The sequence below is a fragment of the Pelobates fuscus genome, chromosome 11 (genome assembly GCF_036172605.1).
Source record: "Pelobates fuscus isolate aPelFus1 chromosome 11, aPelFus1.pri, whole genome shotgun sequence".
Lineage (NCBI taxonomy): Eukaryota > Metazoa > Chordata > Amphibia > Anura > Pelobatidae > Pelobates > Pelobates fuscus.
The window spans coordinates 122905561-122922306 of NC_086327.1; the positions used below are offsets into that span (position 1 = coordinate 122905561).

Below are 16746 nucleotides of genomic sequence, written 5' to 3' on the forward strand. Positions count from 1 at the left end.
GAAATGCCAGACACGTGAAGTTTTGTTTAGGTATAAACATGCTAATACAAGTCTAGCTAGACACACATGTCTACATGTATGATACAGGCAAAACAGTGGTATGAAAAATGCAGACATAGTCTCAGGTAACTATAAACGATATGAAAGAAAAAAAATCTATTAATGCAAGTTTAATTATCCTCATTCCCTGGAGTGAAACAATGTGAGATCAGACAATTCTTTCTATTAAAAAATAAGGGTAAGCAAGGGGGCGGGGAGGTGCAATGAGGAAGATAAGGATTAAGATCCGAAGAGGCCTTAGGTTACCTGTTAGGACCCCCTTTCATTCTTCACATAGGGATGGTTAATGGGACCATGGACATTCATGGATCTGGGGACCCTGCCTAACCCCTGGCTGTGGGCAGTCGCCTAGGTCCATGGTTAATTCTGGTTATTCCTATTCTGCAACCAGAAACCAAAAACGATGATGTCTCAGTATTCAAAATAACATTATAATCTTTTATTTCAAATATGTTGCTTAATTTCTTAACTTTTTGGTTTACTTCGATCTCTTACTTCAATATGTCATGTGATGTAAATACAGTTAAAATGAAGTAAAAGTTAATTGCAAAATGCGAAGTGGTTTTTCACGAACGTCCAAATGCTTTAGAAAAAGCTGGGGCGGACTGTCTGAATTAACTTGAATTTAGAGTGGATTTCAACATGTCCAGATGCTACTGCATGGCTAAAATTTGGAATCAAATGCTGAGACTCAACAAAGTTGACTACTATCTGCATGCAAATGTTATTCAACCGAATTTATATAAATAAAACATAACATTTTACGTTATATAATGAGTTGCATATGATTATTTTATAAATATATATTCAATATTATTTCATTTTAATTTTTAATATTTATTTTAACCCTTTTACCAACCGTTGCTTGTTCTGACTGTAGGCTAATACAGTGGATTTTTGCAGTTTGGACCTAATCCAGACTGGAGAAGCTTTTGTATAATAACGCAAGTCTGATACTTTCAGTAAATGAGTTTGGTGCTGCATGGTCCAGCTTTGTTCTATAGAGCAGGAGAAAGTAGGTCCAGGCACTCAAGGCTTCTTCAAAAGCTTGAAGAAGGCCTCTGTGTAGGCCAAAATGTTGCACATCCAGTTTTAAATAAATCTGCCATTTTAAAGAAACCTTGAGTGCTTGGACCTTACTTTCTACCAATATCTACACATTTTTTTCTTCCAATCTGGTCTTTGATGCACCTGGTTTTCACTGTGAGAGTGCGGTATCCTTTATCTTTAAATCAATATTGTTCTATAGAGCAGTCAAGATACCCCAGGTGCAAAAGACCCAATACAGGAGATGTGGTCACAGGCACTTGGTGGAACCCAACTATCTTCTGGAGTGGGATTCTTAACAAATAAAACCTTACTGATAGCTTAATAACAGTTTTCCCACTGACACGTGTGAGAAAATTCTATTCAATAACTGGAGATCTTAATATTTCTATATAACAGAACCTAGCCCCAAGCTGGAAACATTAATCGAGCAAACTATAGTGTAACAAACTGAATCATTTTTCTACTCCATGGAATTTAACCTGCGTGTGACGTTTACAGTTTTTGTTTGTTGTTGCTCTGAGCAAAATCCAAAGTTTACTTTTAGTGATTACCGATCCAAACAGCAAACTATATTCACTTATTTGATGATAAGACATGTTTTTTTAAATTATTTTATTTTATTATAGTGTTCATGATTGGTATGTATGTCCACATAATATTTAGAGGCCTTTTTTTAAAAAAAAAAGGTTACTAGTGGCCCCTGAACCTTTGTAGCCACCATGTCAGACATTAATTAGACCTTTATAAGCCATGCAGGCACTCCGTATCTGATTGGGCACATGCCCAGAAATGGGTGGCTCAATCCCTATATTTACCGGCGGAAAACTTTCCTGATCACAAGAACACCTGAGCACCCTGAGTTGGTAAGGAAGCTTCGTATAATGTCAACTATCAGCATAATATGAGATTTATAAATGTGGGTTGCAATTTGTATTTTCTTAGATTTTCTTTGATTTTCTGTAACTTCACGGGAATTTTAAAATTGTTTGCTCATGCCGTATATTTAGCTATAAATTATATATATATATATATATATATATATATTTTAAATAAACTTAAATGTAGAAATCCACATTTGTATTGTAGAACTGGGCACCTCCATATTGGCTCCCTGTCAATTATCTTGATACATTTTGCTCTTCTTTGCTGTTACTAATAGGAAATATAAAGGGGGAAATCTGAAATAATATTTCTGTTCCGCTCCTCATTTGCATTGTGTGCCATGCTTGTGCCAGGATGGAGCTGTCGCTTGCTAAAATGTTATTATACATTTTAAAAGAAAACGGCACACATAGGGACTTTTCAGTGTTTTATTCAATGGTGTTATTTGCAGAGAAGTTTGATCTTACAAAAATAGCAGTCAAATGGCAGCAATTAAGAGGATAAGCAGAAGGGTATGGTGGACATCATGTAGAAGTAATACAAAGTAGAAAAATTAAACTAGCATATTGTTTGTATAGAACTGTAGGTGTGATTCAGTATAGGAAGCACCTCGGGAGCTACCAGACCGGAGAGATTTGGATTCTAGTGAAGGAAAAATTGGAAGATCAGTGAACATATTATTATAATAGATTATTTAGCTGTAGAGAAGGACCCTCGCCAATGCTGACTTTGTACTGAGTATAGAGATTGTGAGAGTCCAGAACTGAAGGGACTAGATGAATCCCGAATAAGGAATATTGGGTTGTCTGAAGAGAAAGTGCAGATACAGATTTTTGTTCAGAAATTTCAGTGGTGGATAAATGGTAAAGACCGACCAAATGAATGGAAACTGCAGGGAATTGTGGAGGGATAGAGAACGCAATGGAATTTTGGCTTCTTTTTTAATCACTCCAGTCACGGACCCGAGTACACGGCCGTTATCCACGATTCTTGAAGGGGAATATGTGTTATAATTTGAAAAGATTATACTATAGTAGGACCAATGGTGTTTTATAACGATAAAATATTATCGAAAAAGAAAGTCAGTTTCACTCTACCCATAAAGAAAATACACAGACCTCTCTCACTGGAGTAAAAGCTCTCCTATTTATTACAGTTTAGTATATCACAACCAGGGTAAATAATTTTTGTGTTGTAAAAAAAAAAAAAAAAAAACACCAATTCTTCCAAGGTCGTTTACTGAAGTGAGAATTGAAAGTGAATTGCAAATTTCAGGTCAAAATAGTCTGTTATGCTTTTAGTTGAGCTTCTCTGGCCTTAAATTTGAAATTCGACTTGGTTTCCCTTTGGTATTCGGTAAATAACCTTGCTGGTACTACGCCCTGCTTCTGTACCCACCTCTAGGCATGTATAATATGACGAGGGCACTACTTTATGGTCGTCACAGCTGCTGTTATTCTGACCATTTCATTATTTTCCAGGCAGAAGACGATAGCCATGAGGTTTGTCATTGTAACTTTGTCGCTGCTGTTCCTCTCAGGTATGTGGCCGTTTGTGTGTGTATGTTCGTATATTCTCTGCAAGTAAAATAAATGGCAAGGACATCAAGTATCATTAGGGTACTACTGAAATGGCCAAAGCTACTACAAAGCACATCGGGGGTTCAATAGAGTTGACACAGAAGAAGGATTCAGACATGTAATGGCCAGACCCTGCATTCCTCATTTTGCACACCTGGAGCTGATTTGTCTGTGTACTGTATTTAGAATGTTTATATGTATCTATAATAATTAATACACATTTAATCAAGTAAGCACTTACCTTTAAATATTTTTTTTGCTTGGTGAAAGAGGCTAGTTGCAACTGCAGCCCAGTATGGAAACTAACATTCATCTCAGGCAGGTCAGGTTATGTATTGTCCAGTGCTGCCCCAGGTTAGTGTAGTTCTGCGATAGCCGTGGGTCTGCCTTTTGGTCACCCCTGTTTTAAGTCCTTCAAGATCCATGATCAGAACTAGTCATTGTCCTTGTGATGCTTTCGACATGCTTTTGTTCCTGAATGGAAATTGAGGGGTTTATTTAGGCAAAAAAAATTAAAATTAAAACAATCTAGGAAAATTCTCAAATTCCATTATAGCTATGACTTGGCTATTTTAGATTTTGTCTTGACATTCAGATTTTCAATTTTCTGTATTTGGTAGTTTAGTGAAGCAATGCCCTTTTATTTTGTTTCACGAATTAGTCTCTGTGGAACTCCAAACAAGTTAATTGTTTAGAGGGTTACTCATAAAACCCCTCTACTGACATCATTCACCTCGCTTAAGTAGGACAGATGTCAGGGAGGCCTGGCTGAAGGGAGGACATTCTGTGCTTGCCGATGGCAAAGGTCCAATATGCACAGAATTCACATCTAGCTCCGGCCTGTCTAATAATGCCTAATGATGCTACTGGAGGTGGGGTTACAACTCTGGCAGTTGAGGGGTTAAACTCTGTATGTGCATCGTTTCATAGCACACACAAACCCCGGGCACCATAACCCCTTCAAATCAGTAAAGCTGGCATGGTGCTTGGAGCCACCCGTTAAATATCCGTGATTGTCTCCTTCTGTTATCTTCTACTAAGAATTGCTCCAGATAGTAGTTTGTAAAATTGTAGTAAAAGCTCTTTCAGGTGAGATCACGCCCAGGATATTCCAATTCAGGTCTTGTACTAACACGGACACTTGAAATGCAACCACCAAGAAACGTGTGACCTGCTCTCCCTGATTCTGTCACTCTATCCTACAGGAACTCACGGGGATTTTCTGTGGCAGCACGATGAACCTAAAACGCCTGAGCAAGATGCTAGTGAAGTAATAGCAAACTTTTTACACAACACCGTCAGGCTGGGGGAAGACGTTTTGAAACAACTGGAGTCATCAGAAGTTGCTAAAGAGTGAGTTTTATATAGTGCAATAACACTGCCTATAATACAGTTATATGTGTAAAATTATCCAGCACCGAACATAACACAATGAGAGAAGAAGAAATATGATTGGATGAAATTTAAACAGATGGTTAATCTCTCACCTCCATCTAATGCCACATGTTGTCAATCATACTAAGGTAATAAGAGAACAGATAGCATGGGTAAAAGAAAGGATACTCTAAGTCGGAAAAATACAAATGAAATCGATTCCCTAAAGTGAGAATCATCGAACTTAAAGTGAATTCAAAGTAAATTTCAAATTTAAGGTCAAAGTAGCTGATCTGGCAGTACAGCTGACTTGGAGTTTTATCTAGTTTGGCATTGAATTTACTTTGAATTCCTGGCAATTCCCATTTTAGTGAATAACTCTGTAAGAGTTTCTCCATGTGCAGCGTTACTGTGAACATTTCAATGTGTGCAACACTAGTGTGAATGCATGTTAGGAATACCAAGTGATCAGTGTCCGCGAGTGCCTGTCAGTGTCAGCGTCAGTATGAGTGCCTGTCAGGAATACCAAGTGATCAGTGTCCGCGAGTGCCTGTCAGTGTCAGCGTCAGTATGAGTGCCTGTCAGGAATACCATGTGATCAGTGTCTGTGAGTGCTTGTCAGTGTCAGCGTCAGTGTGAGTGCCTGTCAGGAATACCAAGTGATCAGTGTCCGTGAGTGCCTGTCAGTGTCAGCGTCAGTGTGAGTGCCTGTCAGGAATACCATGTGATCAGTGTCCATGTGTGCCTGTCAGTGTCAGCGTCAGTATGAGTGCCTGTCAGGAATACCAAGTGATCAGTGTCCGTGAGTGCCTGTCAGTGTCAGCGTCAGTATGAGTGCCTGTCAGGAATACCAAGTGATCAGTGTCCGTGAGTGCCTGTCAGTGTCAGCGTCAGTGTGAGTGCCTGTCAGGAATACCATGTGATCAGTGTCCATGTGTGCCTGTCAGTGTCAGCGTCAGCGTGAGTGCCTGTCAGGAATACCATGTGATCAGTGTCCGTGAGTGCCTGTCAGTGTCAGCGTCAGTGTGAGTGCCTGTCAGGAATACCATGTGATCAGTGTCCGTGAGTGCCTGTCAGTGTCAGCGTCAGTGTGAGTGCCTGTCAGGAATACCATGTGATCAGTGTCCGCGAGTGCCTGTCAGTGTCAGCGTCAGTATGAGTGCCTGTCAGGAATACCATGTGATCAGTGTCCGCGAGTGCCTGTCAGTGTCATCGTCAGTGTGAGTGCCTGTCAGGAATACCATGTGATCCGTGTCTGTGTGTGCCTGTCAGTGTCAGCGTCAGTGTGAGTGCCTGTCAGGAATACCATGTGATCAGTGTCCGCGAGTGCCTGTCAGTGTCAGCGTCAGTGTGAGTGCGTGTTATGAATACCATGTGATCAGTGTGAGCGGGTACCTGTCAGTGTCAGTGTGAATGTGTATCAGAAACCTGCATGTTATCAGTGTGAGCGGGTACCTGTCAGTGTCAGTGTGAATGCATGTCTGATACTTTGTATGTGCAGAGTGTCAGTATAAGTGAAGTTCAGTTTTAGTTGAACTATTATTTACCCTATTTAAACCCCTTCATGACAGTTGCACTATTATTTCATTCTCTATCCCAGGCACCTATCTCCTTAATGTCTGTAAAATAGATAAAACAGAAGTTAGGGAGAATATATATTAGAGAGGGAAGCATTTCTCCCAACTCCCCACAGTCTGCTGTTTAAGACCATTATTGGGTCAGATGGAAGGGGATCCTTAGATCATTGCACCTTGAGCATGGCTGCATCCTCAACACCAAGCCCTCAGTCCATCAAGCACCAGGTGATGAGCAGTCTATTCAATCATGGCTGGATATATATGATCCTCCTCTGATGTCTAGTCACTTATGATGCCCACGGCTGGATGCTGCTAGCTGTGCATTCTATTCTAGAACCTCCAGAGAAGGTTGTAACTTTCCCCTTCAAGAGCATAGACATCTCCGTTGGTCACAGTTTAACATTCCTCATTGGTTGTCAAGCCTCTGAACACCCTTGGTTTATGTTCTGGATAACACATTCCTATAATTATCCTGCTGATCTGTCATACACAGTTACATAGTAACCCAAGTATAATAATCTAGGTTTAAAAAATGTAAGAACATCATGTTCTGCCTTTATAATACTATTACGTTGCATATAAATGTCATGTTACATTTGTCCCCAAATGAACTCCTCGTTTCTCCCTTCCATCTTTTTGACTTGCTTTCTACGTGATAGATCTAGATGATTTTCCATCTAGAATTAAAAAAAATCGATCCTATTTGTTATGATAACATGTTAATAACCTTATTTATTTTTTTTATTTTTTTTGCTAGACTGCATGTTAAGGAGAGAATCGAAACTTTGAAAAAAAATGCCAATAACTTTAAGGAAAAAGTTGATGACTATGTGGATACTGTGTGGAAGGAAATGGACAAAGAAATTCATGACAATTACCCAGTGCTGAGGACGAAGGTGATCCCTCTCCTTGAGAACTTCTATAAACAATGGGAAGCGTACACTGTGAGCTTGAAGAAGGATGTTTCTCATTATACAGTATCCCTTTTCTCCGATATAAAAAGAGGTCTTTTCAGCTACTTTGAAAAGTTGCGCCCCCTTGCAGAGAGTGGCCGTGACAAGTTACGTTCTGAAATCGAATCCCTTCGTTCAGACATAGTACCTTATTTGGATCAGCTTCGTGAGGAGCTGGAAAGGAACCAAAAAGAACTAAAAGGTGATATGGAAGAGAAGTCTAAGGAAGTGCATGCACTGATAGACAAAGGAGTTGACGAATTGAGGGAACGCTTTAAACCCTATCTAGAAAATCTGAAGGAGCAAGTGTCTCCGGGGGCTGAGGAGCTGAAAAAGAATTTGGAGAAACTGCTTGAAGAGGTCAAAGCAAAACTCTACAAAGAAGCTTAAAAGCACCTGTACAGGTTGATGTAAGAAGGAAAGAGATACACCCTTACATTTTCCATCCCTCCATCATTACTAGACCCACCACCTCATTCTAACGATTTTTGTCAACAAACATAGTAATTATCTTTTCCATCACTTAGTCTCACGTGACTTAATAGATCTGATCTCTTATTGTATTCTCTACCACTCAATTTCTATGTCGGTTTTCTTTCTTTTTGTTAATCAATTTATGTCGTTTTTCTTTATTTCTCCCTGGATTCAAGCCCTCTATAAGAAGTTATCTCTTGATGGTCTGTTGACAATACTATTTGTTTTATGCAAAAATAAAACTATTTTCTCAATTCTTCATTTTTTTAAATCCTTTCTTGGTTTGTCAGCGCATTGAGCCTTGTCTTTAGAACAAATATGTTATGAACCTGTGACACTCCAGTAGTTATTGCCTGTCTAATGAGGGCTATATGATGACCAGGCCAAATAAGTAAAGCGTTGCTCCCACCATCATGACCACGTCAGTGATTTGAAGTAGTCACGGTGGTGGAGTCAGTATGTGCAACAGAGATATTGTGGTGCTGGGGGAAAGATGCAGCTAAACTCAGCCCAAAACTCTGACAGTTCAAACAGTGGGAGAAATCCTCCCCTCGCCAGCCTGGAGCCCACACATGCACTCTGAGCTGGCAAATTGGTCCAAACACAGGCTTCACTATGAGAAAACTGTGACTGGTATATGCAAGTGCCAAGAGAGGTCACGATGGGGCATGGACAAGCAGCACTGGTAGTGCTTTGAGTTAAAACGATTTCTGCAGAGTTTTACAAGGGGAGAACCTAATAGGTATGCCTCATATGGCAATTAGTATGCAAATCAATTATTTTTAATCAGGGTTGGACTAACCCTTTAGGAATAAGTCCAGTAGTGTGGTAGGGTTAGAGTCTCAATGCTGCAAGGAAGCTTTATTTTGTACATAAGGTAATGCTTGGTCTACTTTATAGTTCAAATGGGAACTTTCTAACTATCCATGTTACTAGAGGTATCTCAGCCCCCGGTATAACAGAACTTTTTATCAATCCATTTTGCTACAATTTTGATTGACGCAGATACAACTTGGCAAATTTTAAAAGGAGAGATGGGAAAATCAAGATAAACTGCTAATTGTGTAAACAATATAAGATGCAAAACCTTATTAGGAGTTTTGCAGATATAACATTTTATTGCAAACTCCTGTGTTTGAAAAGTAGAAGAGTAAAGTCCATTTTTATTTACTGGTTTAACTTTTTTTAGAGTTTTTTTTTTTTTTTTTTTTTTTTTTAAGCGGTGACTCACAGCGAGCAAATCTGCTGTGAATTTCACATTTTCAAACACAATCTGATCCAATTCGTGGAATTACTGAAAGCAAAAGTTGTGTAAACGAAAGAAATCGATAGGTTTATGTTGAAAAAGGTATAAAGTCTACAGATGTGTGGGAGTTTTAGGTTAAATATCAATATGAGACTTCCTGTCCCCTCCGAGGTAATGTTCAACCTCCGTGGGTGCAGACTAAAATACAAGTGTCATGTTTGTCATATGGGGGCTGTATGTTGTAAGTGTTATGTTTGTCATGTGGGGGCTGTATGATGTAAGTGTTATGTTTGTCATTTGGGGGCTGTATGATGTGAGTGTCATGTTTGTCATGTGGGGGCTGTATGATGTGAGTGTCATGTTTGTCATATGGGGGCTGTATGATGTGAGTGCCATGTTTGTCATGTCGGGGCTGTATGATGTGAGTGCCATGTTTGTTATATGGGGGCTGTATGATGTGAGTGTCATGTTTGTCATGTGGGGGCTGTATGATGTGAGTGCCATGTTCGTCATGTCGGGGCTGTATGATGTGAGTGTTATGTTTGTCATTTGGGGGCTGTATGATGTGAGTGTCATGTTCGTCATGTGGGGGCTGTATGATGTGAGTGTCATGTTTGTCATATGGGGGCTGTATGATGTGAGTGTCATGTTTGTCATGTGGGGGCTGTATGATGTGAGTGTCATGTTTGTCATGTGGGGGCTGTATGATGTGAGTGTCATGTTTGTCATATGGGGGCTGTATGATGTGAGTGCCATGTTTGTCATGTGGGGGCTGTATGATGTGAGTGCCATGTTCGTCATGTCGGGGCTGTATGATGTGAGTGTTATGTTTGTCATTTGGGGGCTGTATGATGTGAGTGTCATGTTCGTCATGTGGGGGCTGTATGATGTGAGTGTCATGTTTGTCATATGGGGGCTGTATGATGTGAGTGTCATGTTTGTGATGTAGGGGCTGTATGATGTGAGTGTCATGTTTGTCATGTGGGGGCTGTATGATGTGAGTGTCATGTTTGTGATGTAGGGGCTGTATGATGTGAGTGTCATGTTTGTGATGTAGGGGCTGTATGATGTGAGTGTCATGTTTGTCATGTGGGGGCTGTATGATGTGAGTGTCATGTTTGTCATGTGGGGGCTGTATGATGTGAGTGCCATGTTCGTCATGTGGGGGCTGTATGATGTGAGTGTCATGTTTGTGATGTAGGGGCTGTATGATGTGAGTGTCATGTTTGTGATGTAGGGGCTGTATGATGTGAGTGTCATGTTTGTCATGTGGGGGCTGTATGATGTGAGTGCCATGTTCGTCATGTGGGGGCTGTATGATGTGAGTGCCATGTTCGTCATGTCGGGGCTGTATGATGTGAGTGTCATGTTTGTCATGTGGGGGCTGTATGATGTGAGTGCCATGTTCGTCATGTGGGGGCTGTATGATGTGAGTGCCATGTTTATCATGTGGGAGCTGTATGATGTGAGTGCCATGTTTGTCATGTGGGGGCTGTATGATGTGAGTGCCATGTTTGTGATGTAGGGGCTGTATGATGTGAGTGCCATGTTTGTGATGTAGGGGCTGTATGATGTGAGTGTCATGTTTATCTCCTGTCCTATTGTGTTTATACCCCACTGCCTCTAGACTGTGATTTCTGGATATGATGTTAATATACATTGTTAATGATAATATAAACTAACAGAAGAGGTTGGTAGAACTGTTGACCCATTCCCTGGCCTACTTTTCTCTTCAGTGAGAAGATTACTAGCCCTAAGCATGTGTAGGATTCAAAAAGCAAGCAAGCCCACAACGGTGAAACCAGGGTATAAAACTTTAAAAATAAAGAAATGAAATCAAATAAAATATGGTTGCAGGGAAAGGTGAGTTTTACTTACCTAAACCATTCCTTCCATCTTCCTCTGGTCGGTCACCTTCAGCTCCTGGTGCTTTATCTGACAGGAGCTGTCAGTGCTGTTACTGTACCCTCGTGTATACGTAAAAGTACAAGACTGAGCCTTCTGATACCAAAGGAGACTCCAATAATGCCCATTTCCCTAAATTTGTATAATGCTCTTCTACATTGATTTCTGCACCCTAAGGTTCAGGATTTAAGAGATCTTTTTACCAAGATGAACCGAAATTCATATCTGAATGGAGACAGGGAATAGAGTCCCAAAAGATGTGAAAAGATGTAAAAAGTGAGGTAACAGTGAGGGAAACAGTAAGGCTTCTGAATGGGACAGGTCCATGAGATATACCGTATTTATCTTCATGAGTGCACCTGCAACATATGGCAGACACTGTAGGAACATATTGAGCTCCTTTAACTTCTATTATTATTAAAGCAGTTATGTGCTATCCAGAACACAACACTGAAGACTTGTTCCCTTATATACAGATACTACAGGTAGAGAAAATGGGAAAGTTTATCCAGAAATTATAATTGATTGAGTAGAGCAGTTAGAAACATACAGCTTTGCAAAAGAGTGGGGTGTGCCTTGGACATGCCCTTGTAAGGTTAGGAAAGAAACTAAATGTCCAGGTTTGAAATGGTTTAGTTGATCTAATAATTTGGTAAGTTTTATGTTAAATTAGGTTATTCTAACCCTTTTTATAAAATCGTTTTATTTAGTCTACAGTGCTCTACTGGGAATTATTCTCTAGGCGACTCCCTTATAAACCTGCAAATAAAGAATAAACTTGCCTGGACTTCATCTCTTGGCAAAGCCCCCATTGCTGGGTTACATGCTTCCACAACATGTAACCTGTGCCTGCTAGTGAGCCAATGAAATGGTTCTTATAGGGAAGCATTGATTGAACCGTTCTACCAGATCACAGCGCATGCACACACGTCTGTTAAAATAGGAAAGGGTGGGCAGGGAATGGGTGGAATTAAAAAAAAGGTTAAAAAAAAATGAATTGCTATCAATGTAGGCGGCGGGTCGGGAGGGGAGATCAAAGCCTTGCCTTGCAGGAAGTCTTGCAAGTAAGAAGCTCGTTATGCCTGTTACTAACGTGCTGTGCACGCTGACGACAGACATCATTATTTGCACAGAATTCACAATAGGTAGCTAAGGAACAGCGAGTTCTTTGTTAAACGTGTCCACAACTTGTTTGACTATCCTGATCTCTGTACTCCTGGACCCGGCCTGGCATTACGTGTATTTCTCTATCCCCTGACCTTGGTTTGTTTCTTGACTCTGCTATTCTCCCCTACTATAGGCACTGTGTTATGCCAGCCAATCTAAGGGGCAGTATTACGTCACTATCATTTGTATACTATTAGGATGATGGACAGAGAAGAAGATACCACTAAGCACAGTGAAAAAACTCCGTATATATGGAAAAGAAAAAAGCCTCCAGACAAGTGTTCCCTCAAACACCCACAAACTCAATATGAACAAAAAAACAAAACAAGGTTAGCCTTTTATGAATGAAAAATACTAAAATTGCAAATACAACCTTAGAACCCTAGGTAACAAATCTGGTGACTGTAGTGTCCCTTTAACTATTTCAGTCAGCAGAATTGGTTATGTCGGTTAGTGTTTCCCTCTAAGTAACTTTATGTATTTCTTTTCATTGCTGATTTGGATATTTACAGATTTAATCTAGACCCTATCATTGCCGAGTACTTCTGAAACGTATAAATAAAAATCGAGCTCTGTGTATTGTTCGTGCATTGTAACTGGTATTATTTATTTTGACAGTTTGTGCCACCTGGTGGTAGATGTTTCTTTCACTTGTGTATAACCCTTATAACCCCATGGCACCATATTATTTTGTTTGTAATAATTTTTGATTTTGTCCTTTAAATGGGCTTAAGTCCATGCAAGGACAGATTATATATTATATTCGATCATATATATATTTATATATTTAAATTAGTGACCTAGTCACTAGTTAGACTGGTAGAACTGCACATTTGGGCATCTACCTGTTGAATGAATCCTTACCCTGTAACTGGGTGCCTAAATCCTTACCCTATCCTTACTATTTAGTAGTTATACCACCCCCTACCCCCACACCAAAAAATAAAACATGCACATAAAGCTTGCACATTGATGCAGGCTCTCATTACTATGTCTCTATGTGAAGCATACATAATAAAAAATATACAAAATACAGAGAAATATATAGTGAAGTACATCTTGTACAATAATTATCTCCACTTGATCAAGCCTTCCTTGTGAAACGCGTTGTGGATATTTTATACTGCTGTGAATACTTTTTTTGTTTTAATAAAGGTATTTTGTCTCCTTCCATTTGCGAGTGTGTCATTTTACTTTTTTATTTCTGCTTAATTTTCTACCTGGCATCCATTTTATGTTCCAGTGAAGACTACTCCTAAAGAATACCACTTCTGCCCTATAGAGTGAGCATACAATATACTTATATATACTACAGAGTGAGCAGTTTGTCTGCTCTAGTAAACGTGAGTGACCATCTATTACTTAATTGGCATTTTTTTAACCAGTGAGCACTATTGTTGTCTCTTAAAATTCTTTTATGGTCTACATATTTATGAAACATCTACCTAACAACATATCATCACGTATCCCTAAGTGGAGATTGTACCACTGCATGCTATTCATACTATTCATACTAGAGCTGGCTATAAGCTCTTAAAAACGTGAGTAGGACTATATTAGACTTTTTATACTGGTATTATCTATCTCTTGGATATATTGCACTATTAGTTTTTCCTTTTGTTTTTACATATGGATGAATACCCTGATCTGACATTGTTTTAGAAGAATTATTCCAGACATACAGTATTTGAGGCTTTATCTTCTGCCAAATTTTATTGGGACTTTTACTGGACTTCTTCCTATTATTTTTTTATATTGGATTTTTAATACATTTGTAACTACACTTTGTCTATTCTGTTTTTGCGCAACCTTATCTCAAAACAACTTTAGTTTAAAAAAACAGTTTTAGTGTAAAATCATGCCCCTGCAGTTTCACTGCTCAATTATCTGCCATCTTGGAGTAAAACCACTTTGTTTCTGTCCATGCAGCTCTATCCACACCTTCCCTGGCTGTGACTCACACAGCCTGCATGAAAAAAAGGGTTACATTTTCAACCAGATGTTAACTTGCCTTAGTAGTTTTATCCCTGTCCTGTAAATTGAGCTTTAGTAACTTACAGGAGGCTCCTGCAGGGTCTTGAAGCCTTTGAACAGAGCAGTAGATAAGACATTCTAAATTAAAGAAAATGTGCAATAATGTACGTTTAAACATTGTATCTCACTTTACAGGAAGTGTTTAGGAAGGCTGTGCAAGTCACATGCAGGGAGGTGTGACAAGGGCTGTATAAACAAAGTGATTTAACTCCTAAATGACAGAGAATTGAGCAGTGAGACTGCAGGGGCATGTTCTATACACTAAAACTGCTTCATTAAGCTAACGTTATTTTGGTGCCTATAGTGTCCCTTTAAAACACACATTAGATGCACTGTGAAGGTTAGGTTGCAGTTAGTTATATTGATTGAGCTTTATTTTAGGTTATAAATCCCTTTTTAAAATTTTTATTCATAAAAAGGTTTTATTTATAATAATTCATTTCACACAATTACCACACTCTTTCTGACCTACATCCTAACCTGCAGTGTTTTTCTTTTTTGCACAATAAAACAAGATGTAGATCAGCTGTTAGCTCCTGAAGTATTTTGGTGACAGAGACAGAATACACAAAGCTATGAGTGGTAATCACCAAAAATGCTGTAAGAGAACTACAGAACAAGGACTGTGCCTGTGTTTCGACACACACACACACACACACACACACACACACACACACACACACACACACACACACACACACACATACACACACACACACACACATACACACATACATATACACACACACACATACACACATACATACACACACACACACATACATACACACACATACACACATACACACACATACACACATACACACATACACACACATACACACATACACACATACATACACACACACACACACACACATACATACACACACACATACACACATACACACACACATACACACATGCACACATACACACATACATACACACACACACACACATACACACATATACACACACACACATACACACATACACACACACACATACATACACACACACACATACACACATACATACACACACATACACACACTAAGAATTGTTGGGTGAAATTAAAAAAAACAAGGTCAAAATAGCCAAACTGAAAATATTTTAAACTCCCTTTGAATTCTCAGTCATAACAATGTTCAGCTTAGTGAATAGCTCTGTAGGTCATTGTTATATTCACAAAACATCAAATTAGACATTGCGGGAAGACTTGGAAGCAAAAAAATGCATTTATCCCTTGCGAAAGCTTGTCCTGTATGAGCACATCCACAATTCATGCCGTATTTAGAACAGCCATTGCAGGGCAGATATCTAGCCGCTGGCTGGATGAACTAATTATATTTCTGGAGAAAGTCCCACAAAATGAAATAATTAACATCAATTCCACAAGCTGAGGTACTGTCATTGCTACGTCGGCCAAACCCACCACGAAGTCTCCTTTTAGGTACTCGCATACTAGACAACATCAGTGTTGAAAGATTCACCTTTAATCTAACATATAGACTAATAAACTACTGCTGATGATAATCATTATTTGGTTCCTTTTGTCCTGTTTTATGAAACTTGCTGTTTTAGGAGATTGTTTGTATGTCCCCGCATAACCCTACTCTGACTCATTATTGTGTCTCTGCACTGTGAACCTTTTTCTTTAATTTGACAGTTTTTATTGTATTTACCTTCAGTGCATCACACATAGAACAGATGTGCATTACACAGTTGTCATACACACAATTGCGTTACTGGGTTCATTCATTCCCTTGACATTAAACTTTTGGTCTGTATGTTCCCTGTGCCACACAGGTTGCTAAACCCTACTGATGTGTCTTGCTATCTGTCACCGTTCTCAGGTATTCGCCGTGTCTACGGAGACTCATGGCCTTACAAGTATTCTGTTCGTCATTTCTCTTGTGATTAAGAAGGTCATGAGCACTGACTGTACGATACATTAAGCATATAGTTATTTTGTTTTTAACAGAAACTAAATCTACACAGTCAACAAGCATAAAAGTAATACAAATTAACACACATGTTATAAATTTATGATCGGTGAAGTGGTCTTGCATGGATATCCCTCAATTGCCCCTCTCCATCTTAGTGTTGCTTGTTTGCATGGTATTGTTTTTTTTTTTTTTTATTCATTTATTTTTTTCCTTTTCCTTTCTCATTCTTCCTCGCTTAAACTTACAAGAAAAGCATCCCATCTCTCTCTAACTTGTGTGAAATATTTTTCTGGTTTCATGTGGTTGTGGGCCATCTTTTAGTATCTCTAATTCAATGAGATTTGGTTTATTAGTGTGAGCTTCGTCGGTGCTAGTTGTGTCTTCCACGCTCTAGCAATAAGTAATACTGCTGATGTTAACAGGTGGAATAGTAATCGCTCTTCAATTTTGTCTAGGGAATTTAGGAGTAGGAAGAGCAGGCATTGCTCCATG

General features: G+C 39.2%; 1 protein-coding gene across 1 annotated transcript; it reads left to right on the forward strand.

Annotated features, from left to right (window-relative positions):
* Nucleotides 1-1932: 1932 nt before the first annotated feature.
* LOC134578153 (apolipoprotein A-I-like) lies at nt 1933-8211 on the forward strand. Its single transcript, XM_063437156.1, has 4 exons — nt 1933-1973; nt 3474-3532; nt 4778-4925; nt 7281-8211. The coding sequence occupies exons 2-4, from the start codon at nt 3490-3492 to the stop codon at nt 7864-7866; spliced, it is 777 nt and encodes a 258-aa protein (XP_063293226.1). The 5' UTR covers nt 1933-1973; nt 3474-3489; the 3' UTR covers nt 7867-8211.
* The last annotated feature ends 8535 nt before the right edge of the window (nt 8212-16746 follow it).